General features: G+C 38.9%; 1 protein-coding gene across 2 annotated transcripts in view; it reads right to left on the reverse strand.

The window, feature by feature from the left end:
* Positions 1-24,135, reverse strand: part of Tyr (tyrosinase) — an 84,262-nt gene extending 60,127 nt beyond the window's left edge. For both annotated transcript variants that reach the window (XM_021663673.2, XM_021663674.1), the window contains exons 1-2: positions 23,317-24,135; positions 13,474-13,690 (exon numbers count right to left, since the gene is read on the reverse strand). In XM_021663673.2, the coding sequence (XP_021519348.1) occupies positions 13,474-13,690; positions 23,317-24,135 (1,036 nt within the window). The remainder of the gene's footprint in view (positions 1-13,473; positions 13,691-23,316) is intronic.
* Between the last annotated feature and the right edge of the window lie 410 nt (positions 24,136-24,545).

Consider the following 24,545-nt stretch of genomic DNA (forward strand, 5'->3'; position numbering starts at 1 on the left):
CAGAAATTTAGGAATTGCTTTTTACCTCAAGACCCAAATATACCTCTCCTGGGTATATACCCAAAAGATGCTCCACCATACAAAAGGATACTTGCTTAACTCTGTTAAATGTCAGAATCTGGAAATAACCTAGATGTCCCTCAACCGAAGAAAAAAACTGTGGCACATTTACACAATGGAATAATACTCAGCTATTAAAAACACAGAAATCATGAGATTTGGTAGCAAATGATAGAACCAGAAAAGATCATTCTGAGTGAGGTAACCCAGACCCAGAAAGATGCACATGGTATGTACTCCCTTTAGCCATTAGCATACCAGAAGACATAGACCCGAAGAAGATAAATAACTAAGAAGATCAAAGGGAAGATGCATAAATCTCACTTGAAGGAGAGATGGAATAGATGGAGGTAGGGGTTCAAGAGAAGGAACAATATAGGAGAAGAGGCACAGAGAGTTCAGAGGGTGGAGATTAGACCTGAGGAGAGGAAGGGAGAGAGGACAGGAAGCCTGTAGAGAGAAGAGAAACTGAGGTGAGGGTAAGTCTGGGTTGGCTCCTGGGAGGATATGAGGGAATCTCAAATAGAAACTCCTAGTAGGAGAGGCCACAGAGACTGGAGGACACCCTTTAACTGTCTAGTTTCCTAGTAGAGGGAGGGGACCATCACCATGGGAGAGAACCAATCCCTAACACTATTACTATTACTCTGCTGTGCTTGCAGCACAGTAACTCCTAGTGTAACTCCTCTGAGAGGCTTCACCGAGCAGCTGATGGAAACAGATGCAGATACCCCCATCCAAATATTAAACAGAGCTCAGGAAGACCTATGGAAGAGTTGGAGGAACAATCGAGGAAGCTAGAAGCATTAAGGACTCTACAAGAAAACCAACATAACTCAAATAACCCTGGGTCCTTGGGGGTTCACAGAGACTGAACCACCAACTAAAGAGATTGCACAGACTGGTCCTATGCTCCCTGTACATATGTAGCAGATGCACAGCTTGATCTTCATGTGGGTCTCCAAACAACTGGAGCAGAGGATCTCTTTGACTCTGATGTCTGCCTTTGGATCCTGTTCATCTCTCTGGGGTCTCGTAGGAGAGGATGCACCTAGTCCTGCTGTGACTTAATGTGCTAGGATGGGTTGGTATCCATGGGGGACCGCTCCCTTCCATGAGAAAGAGAATGGGAGGGGAGATGGTCTGTGGGGGGGACTGGGAGGTGAGGAGGGTATGCAATCAGGATGTAAAGTGAATAAACAAACAAACAAACAAATAAATGGAGAAAAATACATCAGTTACCCTGGTGAAAAGAGATAGGCCATCTAACTCTCAGGACAAGCCAAGGACCTTCACTGGCCTTGAATACAGCACAGGAGACTCAACTTAAGTGCAGTGATTATTTCTTTGATGGACAAGACAGTTACAGACAGGAATCTCATTTTGTCCCTTGAGAGGACTCAGAGAACAGTGGTCAGGTGTTACACTGAGAGGGAATTTCATGTTTCAAACTGAACTTTGCTGAGACCTTAGAACAGGGAACAAATACAGGCCAGGAACCATGATTTAACTTACTGTAGCACCAGGGTGAGGTACAGCCTTGGAAGGCAGTTTCCGAGCTCAGGAGGGTCATATGTTGAGGAGATGTTGAAAATTCAGCCATCAGAAGGCTCAACTCAGGCAGTGAAGAGAATTACCTGAGCTTGAGGGGCTGGACGATGATTTCATCAACCAGGAAGGCCACTGGAGCTTGGTGGTACTGTGCTTGAGATCAGCAGGAAGATCAGCCTCTGGAGCCGCTCGCTGATGCTTATGCTATTTCCTGCCTTAGACCCTGAGCTCTTCAGCAAGCTAATTCACAAGAAACGCTTTTAATATAAACTTTATTTTTTTTTTTGAGAATTTCACAGATGAGTGCTTTTTTTACAAGTTTTCCACCCTTCTCCTTTTCCCAACTCTCCTGTTCCCCCAACTTTCTCTTGCACACATGATCTCTTCTATAATTGCTCAAATACACACACACACACACACACACACACACACACACACACACACACACACACCACAATTTCCTGAGTCTAATTAGTGTTGCTCAGGTTCAAGTGTGGGTGTTTTAGGATGACCACTTAGGATTGGATAACCAATTAGCGATCTTGTCCCTGGGGAAGACTGATGCTCTTTCTTTCTCTCAGCAGCCGTTGCTTTCCTTTGGTTCTTCATCGATGAGTAAGGCCTTGTGAAATTTTACCCTTTCCACATTGGCAGGTCATGTGGCTCTTCATTATGAAACTTTCATTGTAGATGCACCAATTGGGATAGGCATTTCCCAGTCATTCTCTGCGTTTTGACCAGTTGTGAGTATCTGTAGTACCTACATCTACATCATTTTTCTTTCTCTTTAGGCTTTAAATACATGAAATTCCTTTGCTCCATTTCTGTGCCTTCACTGTGTTTAATTGACAACAAAAACAACAAAATAGTAATAATATCATTGATGTTGAAAATTTTGCCCAAACAAAAAAGTCAAAAACCCTGAAGTACAGTCTGTCTTTGTAAGGTCGCTTATGTTAGCATTTGAAGAGCTTTTGTAAACCCTGGCAAACTCCAGGAAGGTATGCCATTCTTTCAGATAGCGAGTACTAAACTGTGTACTTTTATTACTGCCCACAGGTTCTGTTGGTACCAGGAATTGCCTTCTTACATTGAAAAACTGAGATGATACTGTACACTTTTTTTTAATCATAAAAGTTAAGTAAGCATACAGGGTAATGCTTTCATCTTGTCCTCTTCATACATATGTGTCATAAATACTTTATTCTTTTTTGTTCTGCTCCTTCATTGCACTCTTGGGCTGCTTTCTTTGTTTCATCTAGTTAACCCCAGCATGTCTTCTTATTAAATGTGTCCTATTTATTCTAGTACCATTCCCTTTAATACCTTTTCCTTTCCATTATGTTTCTCTTTCCAGCTTCATGACTTACACATGTATGTATACAACTATAAATAAATATATTTGCAAATATACACAAATATATGATTTAAATATAAGTTATGAAAAAATGTTATCGTCTTTATTAATCTGAATTATTTCACTTAATGATTTTCTAGTTTCATCCATTTTCCTGTAAGTGTAAGGATTTCAATTTTCTTTATGACAGCACACATATTAGGGAAGACAGTGAGGTCTACAAATCCTTTCACAAAACCTGCCAAATTAACATGAGAGAAAAGGCTATTGGCTAAAAACAAAGTTGGGCAACATAACCTAAGGTCAATGGCCAATGTGTAACAGATAAAACATGTTGAAAAAAAAAAGCCCATGTTATACAAGTAAGCCAAAATCACATGAAGTGTGACCATTTTGTACCATTGCTGTTGAGCTTCCAAGCCTTTGCTCTGCTTGGGACCACTTCTGATAGAGGACGTCTTTCTCCTCTAATATACTGTGTTTCTACTCCTAAGCATGTATGTCTATCCGATTTCCTGTGTCAGGATACAAGATCCTGGAACCTATCAGAGGTTCCCTCCAAGAAACTGTATCTGCTGATATTGTATTTACCACAATATTGTACACCCTCAGGCAACTGAAGAACTGTATGGGTGTTGCAGGATATTTGATCCCGTGGTGAGCCCCAAGATTATGAACTGTAAAAACCTGTTTCTTGTTTGCTGTGGCTCAGCCCTAACACACACCCTTAACCCAGGAGCTTTCTGTTTAAAACAGAAAGAAGGCTCATCAAAAGAAAGGTATTTAACACAGCATGGAGAAGAAGAGAGGGCTTTTGGCTTTTGAGTTTTTCCTTCTCGGTTGTGAGTTAAAAAGGCTTTTTACTTCTAGGACATTATCTGAGTAGGAAGGTAAACTGAGTGATTTCTCTGTCTCTCTGAGCTAGCAGGCTTTCACCCCTGCATTAGGCTCTGGAGTCTTCATTGGTAAAATAAAATGATTAGTTTAGGTTTTTTTTTTTTTTTTTTTTTTTTACTATTTATGGTCTCAGGATGCAATTGGTTGAACTTGAACAATGTCTGAAATGAAATAGGTACAAGTTTGGGACTACCACTTAGTCAGTGACCAAGAATAGCTTTATTATTTAACAGTTTTTGACCAGCCATCCCTTTTTCAGCTGAGCACAGTGATGGCATCAACAGAATACATCATACAGAACACATCTGTATGATGTTTGGAACATCATACAGAATGTTTGGCAGGGTGTTCTGCACATAGTAATCACCTGTTAAAAAGCAGCACTTTATTGCTGTAAAAGAATAACATAATTTAATCTTAACACCAGAAACCAAAGTGTATCTTTAAGGTGTGGCTTTACTTATTTTTTACCTTACTTGTGGGTATAATGCCTAGGACTATGGCTTCGAATTAAAGAAGAAAAGAAGAAATGTTAGGCAGGTGTTATATTCTGCAGGCAATTAACTGGTCTTCCCTCGGGGGTTTTTGGGTCCTGACAATGTCCTATGTCATCACCTGCATTCTATATCATCAACTGGGCCACCCTCTGCCATCCCCACTCCCTTTCTCTCTGCCTTAATTTCTTTCTCCTTCCCTGCTCTCTATCTCTGATTTTTTTCTCTTGGGGCTCCTAACACCTTCTCTTTCTCTTCTGTGCTCTCCCACTGTCTCTCTCTGGCCTCTCTGTCTCTTTCCCTATCTCCGTACAATATGTCTCTTCTTACCAGATCTGTTGTGCATGGCATTTTAAAACATGTTATTACAATGGTGCCAATGGTGGAGCTCTCTTGGTAGTGTCTGGTCTGGACATGCCAGAACACCTCTTTCCATGTCCACCCACAGCAGATTTACTTTCTCTCAACTCTATTTCCAACGCTCGCCACTCTTGTCTCCTGCACCTCTGACAATCACTCTCGCCAGTCTATCTGTGCTGAGGTAAACATCCAGGGGAAGCTGCCCGCACCTCTCTCCCTCCCTCTCTCTAGCTGCCTGTGGCTGCTCAGACGATCATACCACTGCTGCTGCCAAGCTCTCTGATGCACTGGGTTCAGGGAGTGACACGTGGATGCTTTTACAATTGCTCACCACTGAGCTCCGCCACAGCAGCCTGGATATGAGCCTGGCTGCCCTGCCTCTACTGCCACTTCGGCCTGTGGCCCAGCCACACGTGGACATGCGTGGACAGCCTTCTGCCCTGCTGTTCACAGCTGCTCAGATGTAGAGACTTTGCACTCAGCTATGTGAAGGACCCCTTCAGAAGCCCAACCTCTGTTCCAGTCATTAATCTGACCACTCCTACGGTTTATCTGTTAAATTTGATTGTAAATTCTACTTAGTCCAACGTGTGGCTTTCTTCCCATGTGGACCTGCTCATCCTTCTCACCTACTACAGCCAGCCTACAGGGTTCCAAAAGCACGTGCTCTTTAATTTAAATTAATTTAATTTAATTGCCTGGCACAAAAATCTAACCGCATACAAATCATTCCCCTAGTTTTAAGCGCTACTCTTATCTCTAAAACTGTACTTTCCAACTCTGGACCTAAAACCCTAGCTCAGATGTAGTCTCCAAGTGTGTTCCCTAATAAAGGGAACAGGGGCTTTCTTTGGCATGAACTCAGTAACTGGCTCTCTGATTACCTATCCCTGGGAGGTGCAGCCTTGCCAGGCCACAGAGGAAGACAATGCAGCTAGTCCTGCTGAGACCTGATAGGCTAGAGTCAGATAGAAGTGGAATAGGGGAGGGGCAAAGGAGAGAAGAGAGAGGGAGGGTGGAATTGGGAGGAGATGAGGGAGGGCAACACAGCTGGGATACAAATAGAATAAATTGTAATAAATGACAGTAATAAAAAAAATTAAAATTAGAAAAAAATCTTCTCTAATTTCGTTTTCTGCTGTCCGCCCGCGCAAAAAAATCTTTTTTTAAATTTTTTTAATTTATTTTTTTAATTTTTAAATAATTTTATACATTCACTTGTATCCCAGCTGTAGCCCTCTCCCTCTTTCCCTCCCATTCCTCCCCACACTCCCTCATCTCCTCCCTGCCCTCTTCGGAGTCCACTGAGAGGGGGTGTCCTCCTCTCCTTCCATCTGGCCCTAGCTTATCAGGTATCTTCAGGATGGTAGCAATGTCCTTATCTGTGGCCTAGCAAGGCTGCTCCTCCTTCAGGGGAGAGGGGAAGCTCATGAGTTCATGTCAGAAACAATTCCTGTCCCCCTTACTAGGGAACCCACTTGGATGCTGAGCTACCATGGGCTATGTCTGAGCAGGGGTTGTAGGTTATATCCATGCATGGTCCTTGGTTGGATAAACAGTTTCATAGAAGACCCCAATGCTCAGATATATTTGGACCTTGTGGGGCTCCCTGTCCCCTCTAGGATATACTAATTCCTCCTTCTTTCATATGATTCCATACACTCTGCCGAAGGCTTGGTTATGGGTCTCAGCATCTGCTTTGATACACTGCTAGGCTGAGTCTTTCAGGTGCCTTCTGTAGTAGGCTACTGTCATGTTACTTGTTTTCTCCTATTTCCAAGGTCCATCCCCTTTGTAATTCTACATGGGGATTGATCATCTTACCCGTGGACCTCTTTCTTGTTTATCTCCTTCAGGTGTACATATTTTAGTATGTTTATCCTATCATATAGGTCTATATAAGTGAGTATATACCATGTATGTCTTTCTGCTTCTGGGATACCTCACTCAGGATGATTTTTTCTAGATTCCACCATTTGCCTTCAAAATTAATGATTTCCTTGTTTTTAATTGCTGAGTAGTATTCCATTGTGTAAAAGTACCACAATTTCTGTATCCATTCCTCCGTTGATGGACATCTGGGTTGTTTCCAGGTTCTGGCTATTACAAGTAAGGCTGCTACAAACATGGTTGAGCAAATGTCCGTGTTGTGTACTTGAACATCTTTTGGATATATGCCTCGGAGTGGTATAGCTGGATTTTGAGGTAGCATTATTCCTAACTCTCTGAGAAAGCACCAGATTGATTTCCATAGTGGATGTACCACTTGCCATTCCCACCAGCAATGGAGGAGGGTTCCCCTTTCTCCACAGCCTCTCCAGCATGTGTTATCTCTTGAGTTTTTGATCTTAGTCATTCTGAATGGTGTAAGGTGAAATCTCAGAGTCGTTTTGATTTGCATCTCTCTGATGACTAGGGATGTTGAACATCTCCTTATGTGTTTCTCTGCCATTCTATATTCTACAGAGAATTCTCTGTTTAGCTCTATACCCCATTTTTTAATTGGGTTACTTGGATTATTGCCTTTTAACTTCTTTAGTTCTTTATATATTCCAGATATCAGCCCTCTGTCAGATGTTGGGTTGGTGAAGATCCTTTCCCAATATGTAGGCTGTCATTTTGTTCTAATGACAGTGTCTTTTGCTTTACAGAATCTTTTCAGTTTCATGAGGTCCCATTTATTGATTGTTGCTCATAGGGCCTGTGCTGACGGTGTTCTGTTCAGGAAGTTGTCTCCTGTGCCAATGAGTTCTAGGGTCTTCCCCACTTTTTCTTCTAATCGATTTAGAGTATCTGGTTTTATATTGAGGTCTTTGATCCATTTGGACTTTAGATTTGTGCAGGGTGATAAATATGGATCTATTTTATTTTTTCTGCATGTAGACATCCAGTTGGACCAGCACCATTTGTTGAAGATGCTGTCTTTTTTCCATTGAATGGTTTTGGCTTCTTTGTCAATAATCAAGTATTCATAGGTGTGTGGGCTTATTTCTGGGTCTTCTATTTGGTTCCATTGATCCATCTTTCTGTTTCTATACCAATATTAAGCAGTTTTTTATTATTATTGCTCTGTAGTACAACTTGAAATCAGGGATGGAGATACCTCCAGAGCATCTGTTGTTGTACAGGATTGTTTTGGAAATTCTGGGGTTTTTGCTTCTCCATATGAAGTTGAAAATTTTTCTTTCCAGGTCTGTAAAGAATTGTGTTGGTATTTTGATGGGAATTGCATTGAATCTGTAGATTGCTTTTGGCAGAATGGCCATTTTTACTATGTTAATCCTACCAATCCATGAGCACAGGGAGATCTTTCCATCTTCTGATGTCTTCTTCAATTTCTTTCTTCAGAGACTTGAATTTTTTTTTTTCAAACAGGTCTTTCACCTGCTTGGTTAGAGTCACCCTAAGGTACTTTATGCTATTGGTGGCTATTGTGAAGGGTGTTGTTTCCCTGATTTCTTTCTTGGCCCTTTTGTCTTGGGTATACAGGAGGGCTTCTGATTTGAGTTAATTTTGTATCCTGCTACTTTGCTGAAGATATTTATCAGCTGAAGGAGTTCTCTGAGTTTTTGGGGTCACTCAGGTATACTATCATATCATCTGCAAATAGTGAAACTTTGACTTTTTCCTTTCCGATTTGTATTCCCTTGATCTCCCTCACTTGTCTTATTGCTCTAGCTAGGACTTCAAGTACTATGTTGAAGAGATAGGGAGACATTGAGCAGCCTTGCCTCCCACAAAAAATCTTAAGATTTAACTGTAAACCTTAAGATGACCATATGGTATGAAACAACAACTTTAAAACATTTTAGATAATTAACTCTGCTTATTTTAATTAACTGTCTGCTTATTTTATTTCCTTTTAGACTAATAAAACAAGTCTCATTTTGAATTGGTATGGATTTTAATATAAATTCAAGGTTATATTTTTACAGCATATATATATTCAGCATATATATATATATATATATATATATATATATGATTCAACCCTGGTTCAAAATATTTTTATATGATGCTGAAATTTCAAGGTTACAAAGATCTATTCAGATTAACAAGCTAATTTAAAATGTTTCTCTAGCTGCTATGTCTTTACCAGTTCCTGGAGGAATGAAGAGTGTTTCTCTTACCACCTGTGATCTAGGTCCAACACTTGGCTTTCTGGCCAACAAATTTGCCATAATGAATTCAAATGTAATTCCAAAATTGTTTTATACTGTTCTGCTGTATTTATGATTCTGAAACTCATAACTCAGGGTTGCTGTGTAAAAGTTTTTGCTTAGATACCCTTAAACTATGTGATATGATTCCAAAGATATTCTAAATTGAGATATATTAATTTTAGAGACACTAATTTGTTTACAATGTTAAAACTTGGTCATTATGCTGTATTTTAACTCTAAAAAAGGTTAAAAATCACTACCTTAGATATGTTTGGCCTCAGACTTTTATAAGCTATGGCCTTTTTATAAACTAAATCGTAAAAAACCCGTTCTTTCTGTGGACTATTTTTATATTTTTTTAAGGTTCCAATTTAACAAGAATGAAACCTAAAGTTTTAGTCTTTAATTAAAATAAGCTTTTTATTGATTGCAGGATCAATCTTTATTTAGTATTTAGATTTACTTAAGATGCTTATGGACTAGGATCAGAAGGAAGGAAAAGAAGTCCTCCCCTATCAGTGGACTTGGGGAGGGATATGCATGCAGAGGGTGGAGGAAGGGAGGGTTTGGGATGGAATGAGGGAGGGAACCACAGGGGGGATACAAAGTGAATAAAGTGTAATTAATAAGGAAAAAATATGCTTATGGACTTCAAACACCTATAGAATGTGACATAATCACAGATCATAGCATTCTGTTTTATGTTTGCAAAGTGTAATTTAGAGCAGATAATTAAATAAAGGCATAGATTGCTTAACTCAAATATGCTAGCCTTCAAACCTGTCAGAGATCTGCTGAATATGGTATTTAGCATGTTTAAGTTTATTATTATCAGACAGAAAGTCCCAAATCCTAGCAGTAGCTCCCCCAAGGTCTCTGAGAAGGTTTGGGCACAATGGCAGATGACTTCAACTCTGGATTGTGGTATGCTAACAACTCGGTAAAACTGCTCCAACTGGCCTACTGCTAGGCCCTGCCTAAACTGTGGACAAACTGGACACCCAGAGAGTTATTATGAGTTATTTTCTCAAGTTGCAAAGAACAAAGTGAGGTCAATCTCTCCCATACTTTTTCTCCAGAGCAGAAAAGTCTTGTCTTTTATACCTGATGATCAGGCTGTCTTCCAGTGTTGCCATGAACACCTGGGACAACTGTCTAGCTAGTGGACTATAGATTGACTAGTCATCTCTGTCATTTAGATAAATACATAGACACATTTAAATTTACAGTTCATTTTTCTCAGGTCTCTGATTATGTTGAAAGCTAAGACCAGGCCTTAAGCCTTACTCCTAGAGCTGCTACTGTCAGGTCTAAATACTGTCTACTTTGTAACCAGATTTAAAAACAAACAAACAAACAAACAAAACAGTTCTCAGATGTAACTTTTTACCATTCCTTTAGCTAAAGGACAATGAATGCTCACAGCAGTTTCACCTATGTCTCATGGATAAATAGGAAAAGGCCTAAGGATACAGAAGTTTAAATTATGAATATTTGAGGGTATAAAAAAGATGTTTCTAGGTTGGTAAATGAATGTTATGAAGAAAACCTTCTAAGAAAATGTTTGAGGGTCTAAGAAGGTGTTTTAAGATTGGTAAATGCAAGTTTGGAACGTTGAAAGGTCTAAGGTGATTTAAGGTACCCTAAAGAGATAAAAACACTTCATATTTCTTCCTATTGCTATACCACTATTGTATTAATTGTCCAGAGTTTTGACATTTATCACTAGAGCACTGATATATTAATCTAACTAATAAAAAACATTCTATCAGATGATCCACAGTCATGGTTTCAAGCTCAAAAATTTAAATTTCCTTTGGTTTGTCTTTTAAATATAGACATAAAACTTGTTCTCATTGTTCTAGACTTACATACATCCAGTCTTCTGGATAGAGGGAAGAAGACCCTCTACCATTCTACTTCAGGGAAGGCTTCTACCTTTCCAGAGCTCACCTTAAAGAATGTTTACACTATTAACACAAGGTGTATGTCTACTGCCTTTTCCTACATTGTGTATTACACTGCAGATTACAATGTTGATGCTAAAATGTCTAAAGTTTATCCTCTTTGCAAACTTAAAAAAAAAGGGGGATCTTATAAGCTACAAGAAATCTATCTGAGCCCACCTCTCAGGTCAAATGGAATTCAGATAAATACTGCCAATCAACAGCTTAAGTTTCCCTCGTATTGCCTATTCCAGAAAGTGGGAATTCTCCCCCTTTCCCTGGTTTTGGGACTCCCTTCCCCTAACTATCCAGTCTCCATATTCCTGCACCCTACACAGGCTGATTGGTGAGTCTTCACTTCTGTTTGGCTTAAATGCTTCTTATTATTCTCACAAACCTGCACCAAACTTTTCACTCCCTTGGGTGAGATGTTCTCTCTACCAGCATGTTTTATTTTCTTCTCCTTCTCGAATGTCTACAAAATCATTGTGCTAGGTAAGCCATGTCTGCCTGGGCAACTGTACCCTTGGTTTCTGACCAGCAATAATGACCTGAGAAAATTTATTGTACCATTCTACTTGAGCCAAACCTTGATCTTGGTATGCTTTGACAGGTCACTGACACCTACTCTCCCCAAGGGAAATCCATCTGCCCATCCCTCCAAGCTCCTCTCTGGGATGACTTCTGAAGAATTTCACATCCCTACACTTAGAGCCCCCTTTAAGCGCTACCAAACTTACAGGCCTCTGCAACCAAACTTGTCCTCAATATCCCTTAGATGACAGATCCTAAAGAAGTCTTTATAATTACTGCCAATGACTGGGTAAACGGAGGTTCCCTATGCTCAAGCTTTTTTATTTTTTTATTTTTATTTTTTGTTTCCTCAACGCTAAATGAACTGAATGAGATAGGCATAAGAAAAATGATTCACTTTGATCACACATGAATGAACTGGTGAGTGTAAGTTGAACTACCTGAATAAAAAAAGATGTGAGAAACCATCTCTGAGAAAGTTCAGATGTTGACATGTAATGAGACATACGTAAATTGGCATGGATTGTGTCTTTCTTACAGTTAGGAAAACGTAATTGCCTCAAATAAACTATTTTTTTTTACTTTTATTAATTACATTTTATTCACTTTGTATTCTCCCATAAACCCCTTCCTCCTCCCTTCCCAATCTCACCTTCCCTCCTCCTTCTTCACACATGCTCCTCACCAAGTCCACTGATAGGGGAGGTTTCCCTCTCCTTCCTTCTGATCTTAGTCTATCAGATCTTATCAGGAGTGGCTGCATTGTCATCTTCTGTGGCCTGGTAAGGCTGCTCCCCCATCAGGAGGAGGTTATCAAAGAGCAGGACAATCAGTTCATTTCAGAGGCAGTCCCTCTTCCCATTACTATGGAACCCACTTGGACACTGAACTGCCATGGGCTATATCTGTGCAGGGGTTCTAGGTTATCTCCATGCATGGTACTTGGTTGAGTATAAGACTTTGAAAAGACCCCTGTGTTCAAATTTTTCTGGTTCTGTTGCTCTCCTTGTGGAGTTCCTGTCCTCTCCAGATCTTACTATTTCCTACTTCTTTCATAAGACTCCATGCACTCTGCCCAACAGTTGGCCATGAGCCTCAGCATCTGCTTTGATAGTCTGCAGGGCAGAGCCTTTCAGAGGCCCTCTGTGGCAAATTCCTAACTTGTTTCCTGTTTTCTTCTTCTTCTGATGTCCATCCTCTTTGCCTTTCAGGATGGGGATTGAGCATTGAGCATTTTAGTCAGGGTCCTCTCTCTTGATTAGTTTCTTTAGATGTACAGATTAAATCAAAGAGAAAGAAGCCCATTTAGATCTTGAGAAAAAGTTGCTTTTCCATTGCTCTGTATCTAAAATCCCATGTTACAAAAAGTGTCAGAAATAGTTATTTTGCTTTATACTAACACTTTGTTGAAACAACCTCTGCCCCCTATTGTCTCTGTGAATGAGGATTCCTGCAAAGACTGTGGAACTACAAAGGACAGTTCAGAAGGTTTCAAATTCAGAATTAAACCATCTTGGGCTCTCTTTAGCCCATCAATAGGTATTTATTGCTTTCCTCTGCATAACCTAACATCTTTGTACACTGCATAAATAATTTGTAATACACAAATAGTCTCCTATTTTGAATAACGAAAATGCTAACAATAGGGTCAGATGCCTATAGCTTAGATTCCCCTGCTGTTTTCCTTGATGTACTTTGCAAAGTGTCTTGATTTATAATTTTATTTGTTCTGTTATTGTAAACCTTTATAGTATCAGGGAATCCTGAATCAGTATTCTTGGGCCATAGTCTCTTCCTTTCGGCTTCAGACAATCTATCTTTTTTGTTCATTTGTGATTAGAACTGTTTCTTTTGTGAAAAAACTCCCATTGTCGCCACTTTTTCCCATTGTGGTTAAAGTACACCATTTGCTTTCATATCCCTAAACTGCTGGGATACGGTGTGATATTCTGAGCTGACTAGGATTACTGTCAGCATGGGTATATGCAAAGCATAGCATTGTTCAACACACACAATTCTGAATTGTAAGTATCTCTGAGCCCAGAATTTCTGAGAAGAAATTTTAAACAAGGTGAAAAAAAAATCAAAATTAGTGAAAACAAAGATATTACCTTCCAGCGTGTTTCTGAAGCTGAAATTGGAATTTCTATCCATTGATCCAGTTTCATACTGGGTCAAACTCAGACAAAATTCCACATCTGCTGAAGATGGGAGCCTGGGGGTTTTGGCTTTGTCATGGTTTCCAGGATTTCGTAACAGTGGTCCTTCCGGTGTTCCATCGCATAAAACCTGACGGCTATTGTACTCTTCTGACCTGCTGCAAATGATCTGTGAAGAACAATTTATGTTAAATGAGTCACCTCTGAGACAAGAGAAGGGGGCATGTTGAAGTTACTCTTCATAATCGTCACTCAGCTTTCTGGCAATTAGATGAAAATTAGATGAAAAAGATGGAGTGGAGTTTGCAGGACAAGATGGTGTTAGTCCCAGGGTGGAGTTCTAGCCCTAGAGCTATTGACTTAGCTTTTCACTGTCTTATGCACCAAATCACGATCAAAATGAGTACTTCATATAAATACTTGAGATACAATTAATTTGTGAAACCTCTATTACATGTCAGCCACCACGCGAGATAATAAGTCTCAGGTTATGTTCCATCTAAAGTCAAAAGTGCTCCCGTGAACAGTAGTAAACACCCAACAGAAACATTTATTAACAACAATCAGGAATACCAAGGACTGGTGATAATCCCACTTCATGTTTTTTGAGTTTGTCATAACAAATCCATTTTTAAATGTCTGGCTTATATACAGCATAGTCTTCTTCATACAAATTTTCAAAGCATAGCAGTTTTCCTGATTCCTATACGACTCTCTGGCAGACCGTTATTATTTTTTAATCACAATTCTTCACAATTTTCAAAGGAGCCATTTACATGGAATGTTTTGTTTAAACCATGTGATAGCACTTTCCACATTAATAAGTAAACTTATAATCAAAGAAAGTTGCAGCTTGAAGCTAAAAGACAGTGATTTCATCATAAGTCATGTTTTTCAGCTCTAACTGTACTGTACTTTGTGCAGTTATTTGTTTATTTATTTTTATGGGTGTGACATGCACACAAGTGTGTGTTTGCGTGAGCATAGGTACATGTGTGTCTGCGGGTGTACTTGCACATAAAAATGCATATGTAGGTCAGAGGTTGATATTGTGTGTCTTTCTCAGTCACTCAGTAAGATATACATTAAGGCAGCCATGACCGGAACAATACTAGTCTGGCTAGTTTGGTTAGTCTGGCTAGTTTGGTTAGCTGGCTTGCTCTGGTTTCCAAGCACTAGGATACTAACAGGAAGCTACTCCTCCCACTCAGAGATTGAGAGGATACTGGTTAGCTGATCCCCAGTTCTTATGCTTGCATTGCAAATATTTTATCCACCGAGCCTTGTGGTTCCTTGCTTTGTTTCTTCCCTCGCGGGTGTCTAGGCGCCTCTGGCTGCACCCCGGCTGGAAGAGATGAAGCAGAGCCCAGAATGGCTGGGTTCCGCAGAATCACGGTCAGGAGGGCAATGTGGAAGGAGGAAGTCCTTCTTCAAGGTTCTCAGTGTCACAGCTCTTTGTTCGGGAAAAGAGGGAGAAGTCCATCCCTGAAGTTACAACTCCTAGTGTCCAGGCACTGAAGGAAGAAACGAAGGCTAGCCAGGTGGGCTGGTCCGAGGGTCCAGGTCCAGTGGTAAATACTCAGAGAAGTCCCTCTCTGAAGCAGCTCTTCAAGTGTCACAGTCTTTTAGCTCAGAAACAGCAACTCTCATATGATAGCTGGTGAAACCGCTTGTGCCCATTTATTCGGCGTGAATAAGGGTACATATGCACCTTGGAGTAGCGGGAAGGGATTCCAGGGTGGGCGCATATCACTCGTTGGGGCTGGGATGCTGGCAACGCTCTATTTGCACTGAGAGAAATTAGAGGTGCCCAGCTAGGTGATCACCTATAGAATTGTGGAGGAAAGGTTTCGAGGCTACAACGCTAGGGCACGCAGGCTCAGAACAGGAAAGGGTAGTTCCTTACTCCTGCTGATCTTGAGACTGAGATTGCCACACTTCACCTTACTCTGGTTCCTTGCCAGATTCCTTGGCGCAATGGTGCAAGGGTCCCGCAGAGCCATTGCCCCTGTCTTTCCCTATGCATTTAACAACTTATGCAAAGGAATTCAACAGGCAATGTTTTACAGCCCTTAATGTTAAAACGAGCAGCAGATTTTCAGTTCTTCATCTAGTCTGCGTGCCATTTTGGCAGTCAAGATCCAACAGTGTGAAATGAAACTTGTTTATTTGAGCAGAGAAGCCCTTACAAAATTAATCATTGTACTTGGAGGGGAGAAAAGGAAGAAAAGAAGAAGGAAGACTAGACTAATAGGTGGGTTTGGGAATACATCTGGGAGGCAGAGTCAGTAGTGAGACCAAAGGTCACAAAAAAGAAACACGACTCCATTTTATGAATTACAACTGTTGATAGCTCAAGGTATAGTTTCAAGGTATAGTTTCTTTCTGAACACAAATTAGGCTGGTAAATGTCAGACACAATAACAATAAATGCCAAAAGTGGTGGTCTAAATTCTTCCTTCATTCAGCTTTCATTACTTCCCAAGTCCTATCAGGAAACACAGTTAGTTACACTGGGGGTTCCAAACTCAACAAATGATGTTGAAGAGCACACATTAAGTTCATAGAGTGATGTTGGTGAGAAGCACCTGTTAGTCTTTTGCTCGGTTGGCTATCATTCTGTCAGCCCGGAAGCACACCTGCTTCACCTTGTACCAACATATCCAGAGACCTTCATCCATCCCAAGAATGACAATTGTAGGTCAGTCACTTCTGGTGCTCCTGACAGTAACACCCAAAGAGTGGGGACTAAATGAGCCTGGTGCTACTGTATTAGGAGTGATAACCAACACTCCAGAAAGGTGAAGATATTTCCCCAAAGAAAATGGGATAGTGCAAGATTAAAATTGCATTGAGCAGAGAGTCTAGCTGAGCTCCCTACAAGTTTTCATAACTTTCAAATGTGTGACTTATAGCAACGACAAAAACCATTCCTTTCTCTGTACTTCCCAACCAACCAGACTGCCATTAAAGCCAGGAAGCAGTGGATTTTATTTTAAATGCTGCTATCCATTTTTTTTTCCAGATTGATCCTGTCAAACATTATTTTCAATTTTCTCTCCAAACCATGTTTTTAATCTGGCCAGCGTTCACCATGTGCTTTCATCCTATGATGCTGCAGCTGAGGCTCCACTGGCCTCGGCTTTGCACACTGCTTCTGCCTCTCTATACTCTGTGTTTCTGCCCTGCCTAAACACCAATATATTTGCACCGTGGGGTCAAGAATCCTACCTGTTCTTCAAGACCAAGGGAAAATTTAGTGAAAATAAAAAATAATCTCTACAGGACTGGGTTAAAAGGGTCTAAGAGTGGAAAGAGCCCTAGAAATCCATTCAAATCACGCTGCTTATGGGGCCTCAGAATCCCAATTAAAAAATTCAAAAGCCAGAATGTGAAACTTCTCTAAGTGACAATTCCAAATTTCACTTCATATGACAGAAGCAGGGAAAGCATAAGTGTGCTAAAAAAAATTGTGTAAGATTATCTTCAAGCTATATGTGTAAAGTATATACGAAACGCAAATGAACTTCCTAGTTAGATTTAGGTCTCTTCCTTAAAATTATCTGTTTCCTGCATATGTAGATATTTGAAAATCCATAAATACAGCTTTTCTGATTCTAAAGCTTTAGGTCCTTCATTTATTTATTTATTTCTTCATATTAATGGCTTGTGAATGGTTTCCTAAAGCTAGTCCGGCTTCTGCTCTGAATGTAACAGGTTGGCTGTCTTTGCAATGTCAATGGACAAGACACCAAAGCAGAGACTTGGAGAAAGTCATTTACTTTCAAAAAAACTTTTTTAAGAAAAGATAGCAGACCCAGTTACATTAAAGACATTGGATGAAACTACTTTTGCTGAAATGCCAACTGCCATGTAACTAAAATTTAGGCTGAGGTAGTCATTACTAATGCAGAGGAAAAATACCCTGGTTACAGAAATAGTATTATTTTTTTTGTTTGTTTGTTTGTTTTAAAGTAACTCCAAATTGTTGTCTTTCTGTTTGATTCCATGGCATGGGCAAGGATAAATAAACTGTTATCATTGTGGTTATAGTCCTGGAGATAATAGAAAAACAATATTCTAGTATAGATTTTATTAACCCCATGGTCGTAGGCAGGTTACCCAGACAAGCTACCAAGGCTTTCTATCTCTAAATGGAAAGCATAATGACTTTTTACTCAGCATCCAATAGTCTAAAATACTTAAAGAACATGATATAGTGCTAGATTTAAAGGATTAATAATTATGGCTGGAATGTATCTCAGAGGCTACTTTCTTAGCATGTCTGAGTCCCTGGGTTCTACCGTCAGATTGCTTTATCCTGAGTAATGCCAATATATAGCTATTATTGAATACAAAATTATTACTCAAAGATCCAAGTCATTTTTTATCTCTAAGTATATTAGTGTTATTCAATATATGTTATTCAATATGTTATTATGAATATGTTATTCAATATATGTTATTCATTACTGTAATAATTGATCCTAATGCATCATTTCAAACATGTCTTTAAAGTATTTTTCATATATGGAACTCAAACAACATGGCAAACAAGACTAAACAAAGACTAAACAAGTAATTTCACATGAAATGATTTCTTTAAATTGTTTTATAGTAATGCTCTATTGAGCCATTGTATCTTTTGGAAACAAAATTATCCCTAAAATATTTAAGTAACTTTCTGAGGGTCTTATATGCACGTTAGAGAAGTAACATTAATTCATGTTTATAGGAGTCAAGTTATAATGTCTTTTACAGTATAATACATTGTTTTCTGCTCCATTGGGTTCCCTCACTAACATAGAAAAATCATATATAATAGTTACACTTTTGTCACAAAAATTTCAATGATCATTAATTCTAAATGGTTGGTATAGTAGTGTTTGGTAAATAGCAGAAGCTGGACTGAGCCCACATCTTCTAGTGAAAGCTTAGTTCTTTCTCCTTTTAACCAGAAATGATGTGTTGCATATGCTAGAAGGAGCATAGCCATCATACAAGTCGAAAGAAACAAAGAAAGGGAGACAAAAGAAACAAATGTGTAAGTATTGAGGATGAAACATGATAGAGGTCTATTAAATTTAGGAAGTAGCAATAAACCATCAGCTCTTAAAAAGCCTTCAGGAGCAAAGATTTTATTATGTTATTTGAGTTTTCCCTGAACACACACACACACACACACACACACACACACACACACGCACGCACACAAGCATATGACATTCCACGAAATCCTTTTCAGAATGAAAAAAGAGAAGCAGTTATTTCATGGAGCAGTTGTCATGGTTACCTCAACCCATGACTTTCTGCTGAAATGTGACTTTGTTTTTCTTCCCCCTGTGGCTTCCATGTGATATGCTTTCCACCTGATGAGTGAATTTCTGGCTGCAGTTCATTCACATCTATCATCCGGAATTGTTTTCGTCTCCTCTGTGATCCATCGTGACAGCGCTCTCTGATACACCTTTTCATCTTGTGTTAGTTTCTCTGATTGTGTAACATTATATCTAATAGTGTTGAACACAGATATTTTGTATTTAAGTGTCATACAGTACTCTAAAAAAATTATGGACGATTTCAATGACTCTGCTTAAAAATATTTTTGAGAATAATCAAACAAACGGATGAATAACAAAAGAGGAAAGACTGATGGCTCGTAAACCTTCCTTAAACAATTAACATTAATTCCATGACTATGTGCTATCTCCTGCCAGTAAGAGCTTGCCAAGTAATTATCAACTCAAATAACGCTTAGATGTATTGTAATCTATGACATATATTTACATGTACACATTAGCATTCTCTCTCTCTCTCTCTCTCTCTCTCACACACACACACACACACACACACACACACACACACTCCTGTAGACTGCAAGCCCTACCAAAAACACACCTTATTCTAGATGTTAAGTAAGTGCTGTCTGTTGGCATTGCTGTGTCTTCCACATTGAGGATCTAGTGCTCTAAAATGTGGGCGACATCTCAGAAATCTGTCTAGGATAAAAATTAAATTTCTCTAATTTTCATTTTTTTGTTTAATTAGGTATGAGTTTACGAAGCCCATTCTGTGTTTAGATCATGGTCCCCTCTAAGTATGGCTACAAACATATCTATAAATAGTTTCTATCTTGGAAAAGTCTGACAGTGATAGTCAGAAATAGTCTGAATAAGCTATTCACATGTTCTGAAGTGTTAGAGAAGTTATGAGGTAAATCTCCACGAAGTGTGGAACAAAGAGGAGGAAATCAACTCTGTCTAACCTCAATAGAAATACCTGTCTTCCCGAGGCTGTTTCATGCGATTTGTTTGTTTGTTTGTTTGTTTGTTTGTTTGTTTTTATGTGTATGGCTATTTTTCTTAATTCCTATCCATGGACCATGTGTGTGCCTGGTGCCCATAGAAGCCAGAACATATCAGATCTCCTAGGACTGCCATTACAAATGGTTATAATCATCTTGTGGGGTCTGGGAATCAAGTATGGGTCAACTGGAAGAGAACATAATGAAGTAAAAGTAACTTACCTATCAAACTATTCATCCATAAATTATGTTGTTATTAAATCCACTTTAACCCTAATTCAGCACATTTGACTTAAACAGTAATGGAGACATAGCCACTGGTTTCTTTAGACAAATCATCCTGCTGTTTCAGACTTATCATGAGACACCACAAACGACCTCTCAGCTCAGAATGGGTATGTGCTATCACAGCTCACATCTTCTTTTGTCAAGTAAAAAGATGTCTGAAGTGAAGCAATGAGTAGAAGCCTGTATGAGATGGGCTACAGCCTAGCTAATTTGGAAGGTATTAATGAGTCCATTTTAACTTGGAAGCTATTTGATCTCATCTAACACAAAACACTCTAGTTTTTAATTTGAATGTTTAATTTAGAGAAAAGCATTTAAATTAATGGTGTGTTCATTATGGAAACCCTGTTTTCATAAAGAAAACTAAATAGATAACTAAACAATCTCCATATTAATTAAATCTGTGAACCTCAGTGCTGGCTGCACATTAGAACCACATTAAAAGCCACCTTGGGAAGCTGAGGACAAGATTGCTGTGATTTAGAGGCCAGCTTAGGATATAGAGTGAGTTCTAGGTCAGTCTAGGCAACAGTGTTAGGACCTCTTGCTCAAATAAACAAAAAGTGCAGACATTGTCACTTTACAATAGACCAGTTGATTCTGTGTTTCCAGCAAGAAGTTGGATGACCGATGCTCACATAACACAAAACAATGACAGAAATTGGCAATGACTGTACTGCTAACAGCGATTGAATTAAAGCAATGTAAACATTTATTATTTTTAGTTTACTCATTAATTCATTATTTTATGTCTATATTTAGCTTGTCTGCATGTTTGCTCTGTATACCACATGTGTGCCTGGTGCCCAGAGAGGCCAGAAGAGGACATCATATAGCTCGAAATTGGTGGTATAGAGGTTGTAAGATACCTCATGAGTTCTGGGAATTGAGGATTTCTGAAAGAATAGCTAGTGATCCTAATCTCTGAGCCATCTTTCTATACCAAAACAATCTTAATTTGCTTTGTTTTCATTTCTGTAAGTCATTCAGTTTTCTTTTTAAATGATATGATGCTTTTTCTTCAGTACATATTCACTGAACAGAGGTTTCATATGGACATACCCATCTAAGCATAGAAAGTATTTAATCATATCCTTCGTTTCATGCTCTGTAATTCTCTCCTAATGGAAATTATTGAGGAGAGGGAGATCTTAATTCTTGAGGGACTTTAAGAAGAAAGATTGTGTGAATAAAGAAAACAGACAACAAGAATTACCTTATCTGGCCCGTTTCAACTGTTCATCTCTAGACAGTACACAGATTAGGTAGAGAGAGCAAACATTTATTCATTTAACTTCATTTTAAAATAAAGTTGTTTTCTTGCAAATGTTTTTGTTGTTTTGTTTTGTTAATTCTTTTTTTCCCTTGCTTTTCTTCAGTGATTTTGCCACTTTGCTAATTTTACATTAGAAGCCCCTTTCCTCCATAACCCTATAATTGCAGTACAAGTTTGTAAGCAATAATGTAGCATTTATAGTTCTGGACTTACTCACCAGGCCAAATAAGTCTGTTGTGGTTTTAAAATTGTATTAATTTTTTAAAGAAAGTTATATAGTTGACCATAATTGGAAAGAGACAAAGAGGAAAAAATTGAATTCAATACTCAAAACATGACTAGAAAAATTAAATCTGTATCATCTAGTAGCAAAAACCTCATGTAACTAAATATGAATTTATATCTTCCTCCTGAGCTCAATATCCACTGAGCTCAGTGGATACATTGCAACTCTTGATAATTCAGATAATCCTTCAGTCTTTCTGCATTAAGCAAAGCTATGTAACAAATCAAAGTACTACTATTGTAGCTGAGAGAATCCCACATTCAAGCCTGAAAAGAATTTAAAGCAACAGCTTCAGGAGCAGAGAGCTAGATAAGGATGTTACAGTTCATAAATTAAAGTAGAATAACAAAATATACAGCTATGTTACTTTCTAGCATAGCCCCTCCATAGAAAGTACTCACTAGGTTTAGGAAACAGTTGGCACCATTGGCACCAGGAATTGGCAGCTGTATTTTACAATGTCATTTTAAGAGGCTCCATTTTGCAAGTGTTTGAGCATTTGTATTTCAAAACATTGTGTTGCAAGGGTGGAGAGGTCTATGCAATGTTCTCATTCCATTTGAATTGGTAGTCAGAATAACTGCAGCAGGAAAACTTAAAAGATAAGGCAGAAAACATCTTTTGCACTTGTGTTTTTATTAAGGATAAGTAATTTAACATATGCCTGTAATTCAGAATAAAGAAGAAATAATAGGAAATATGAAAATTTAATCTCAAAGTAACAATCCCTTAACTCTATGTCTGAAATGCTTAAACTAGGAAGAAGGCTAATTTCTCCTTCATCTCAATGGAAACAGTTAGAAAGAGCTGGATCCTTATGAAAGGGCAGTCTTATCCCTGGAAATAACATAGATTAGTCATTGTAACCATTAACAAATACCATCTTTGCTATTTACCAACAGTGCTATCATAAAACAATTTTAACAAACTATGTGGTATCTTATGACTTTAAAATAGGGATAGGTTGATTTAAATGCACATTAAATCAGAGATTGACATATTTTAAATATTCCGTCAACAAACTTTAACTATTTTCATTGCTTAACTATTTGAGAGTCAGCACCTTTTAAAATTTAAACAACTAAAGTATTTTTGTTTTATTTTTTTAAATGCAATCATTCTTTATCAGGCAACCATGTAATAAAGGCCATCATCATTGATATTTAGTGAATTATCTCAGCATGCTCCCTTGAAGATCCTGATCTCTGTCAGGCCTGGAGATTTTTATTTTAAAGTAGCCTGTTTAGGGATTTTGCTGTTAATATTAATTTTATCATTTAGAATCATGGACTAAGATATAATCTGTTTACTCATCCATTCCTAAATAACTCTGAACTACTGTTTATGCCAGACACCATTGTAGGTGCTAGCAATACAGTGGTTAACCAGGCAGACTTTGTTCATAGCAACTTAAAAATCTAATTAAGCTGTTCTGTATTAGACAAATAAGTACAAAGATATCAGCTTAACTGCAATTTTGAAGTGTCCTCAAAAAAGAAAAAAAGATCAAGAAGCATCAACATTTGTTAGTTAAGGCACTTTTTCTGCACTGAGACATCAACAGATATGTTCACAAAAACCTTCATGAAGAGGTGGCTGCTGAAGGGCAGTTCTTCTTTTTACATGAGCACTGTATCTTACCTGCCAGGAGGAGAAAAAGGACGCTGGGCTGAGCAGGTTAGGGTTTTCAGGGTGATGGCCGCCCAAGTAATCGTCTGTACAAATGTCACAGCTCTCTGCATCCCTCCAGTCCCAGTACGGAATGGTGAAGTTCTCATCCCCAGTTAGTTCCTGTATTTCTTGTTCCCACAGTAGCAAGAAAAGTCGGTGCCAAGGCAGAAACCCTGGGGCTTCGTGGGCAAAATCAATGTCCCTCCAGATTTCGGAGCCTCCGAGCAGTGTGTCCCTTGACACATAGTAATGCATCCATACAAAGAGATCATAGATGCTTATATCATTAAACATGGGTGTTGACCCATTGTTCATTTGGCCGTAGGTGGCTGTAGGGATGACATAGTCTGGGCTGATGGTATGCTTTGATAAAGTGAGGTAAGAAAAAAACCTATTCTTTTCCGAGACACTCAAATCATAGATGTTTCTTCTAATTGAGAGTCGCTTCTCTGTACAGTTTGGACCCCCAAATCCAAATTTACAGTTTCCGCAGTTGAATCCCATGAAGTTGCCAGAGCACTGGCAGGTCCTATTATAAAACACAGAGGGCCACAACTCACGGTCGTCCACCCCCTTGAAGGGGAATTGAGGTCCAGATGGTGCGTTGGACAGAAGGATGTCCTGACAGGAACCTCTGCCTGAAAGCTGGCCGCAGGGACTCCCATCACCCATCCATGGTGGGCAGCATTCTTTTGCCATCAGGTTCTTAGAGGAAGCACAGGCTCGAGGAAAATGGCCAGCAGAGATCTGGAAACTCCACAGAAGGCAATGCAAAACAACCAGGAACATTTTCCCCTTTAGATTTTACAAGATCTGCTTAAATGGGTTAATAAGAGTCACAGACTTCTTTTCCAGCAATCCCTACAGTGACTATCACATGTCTTGGCTAAGACCTATATAACCACTCCCCCTTCCTACATCAAACACTCTCCGCATTTACTCTAAGCTTTTATCTTCTGGAAAGCACATGACAATCTTTTCCTTGGAGTTTATACTTTGCCAACAATGAGGTAGACCTACATCGAAGGAAGATATGTTATTTTAATTGATATGAAATTAACAAAAAGCAGAATTTGCAAATGAGTAGTAACAAGAATAGATCGTCCCCTATGAATAAAAGTCAAGAAACATCTGGATTCTGAACACAAGACTGTTGTTTCAGGGACTGTAAGTGGACAATAACATTCATACAACTCACT

The sequence above is a fragment of the Meriones unguiculatus genome, chromosome 14, assembly GCF_030254825.1.
Source record: "Meriones unguiculatus strain TT.TT164.6M chromosome 14, Bangor_MerUng_6.1, whole genome shotgun sequence".
In the NCBI taxonomy this organism is placed as follows: domain Eukaryota; kingdom Metazoa; phylum Chordata; class Mammalia; order Rodentia; family Muridae; genus Meriones; species Meriones unguiculatus.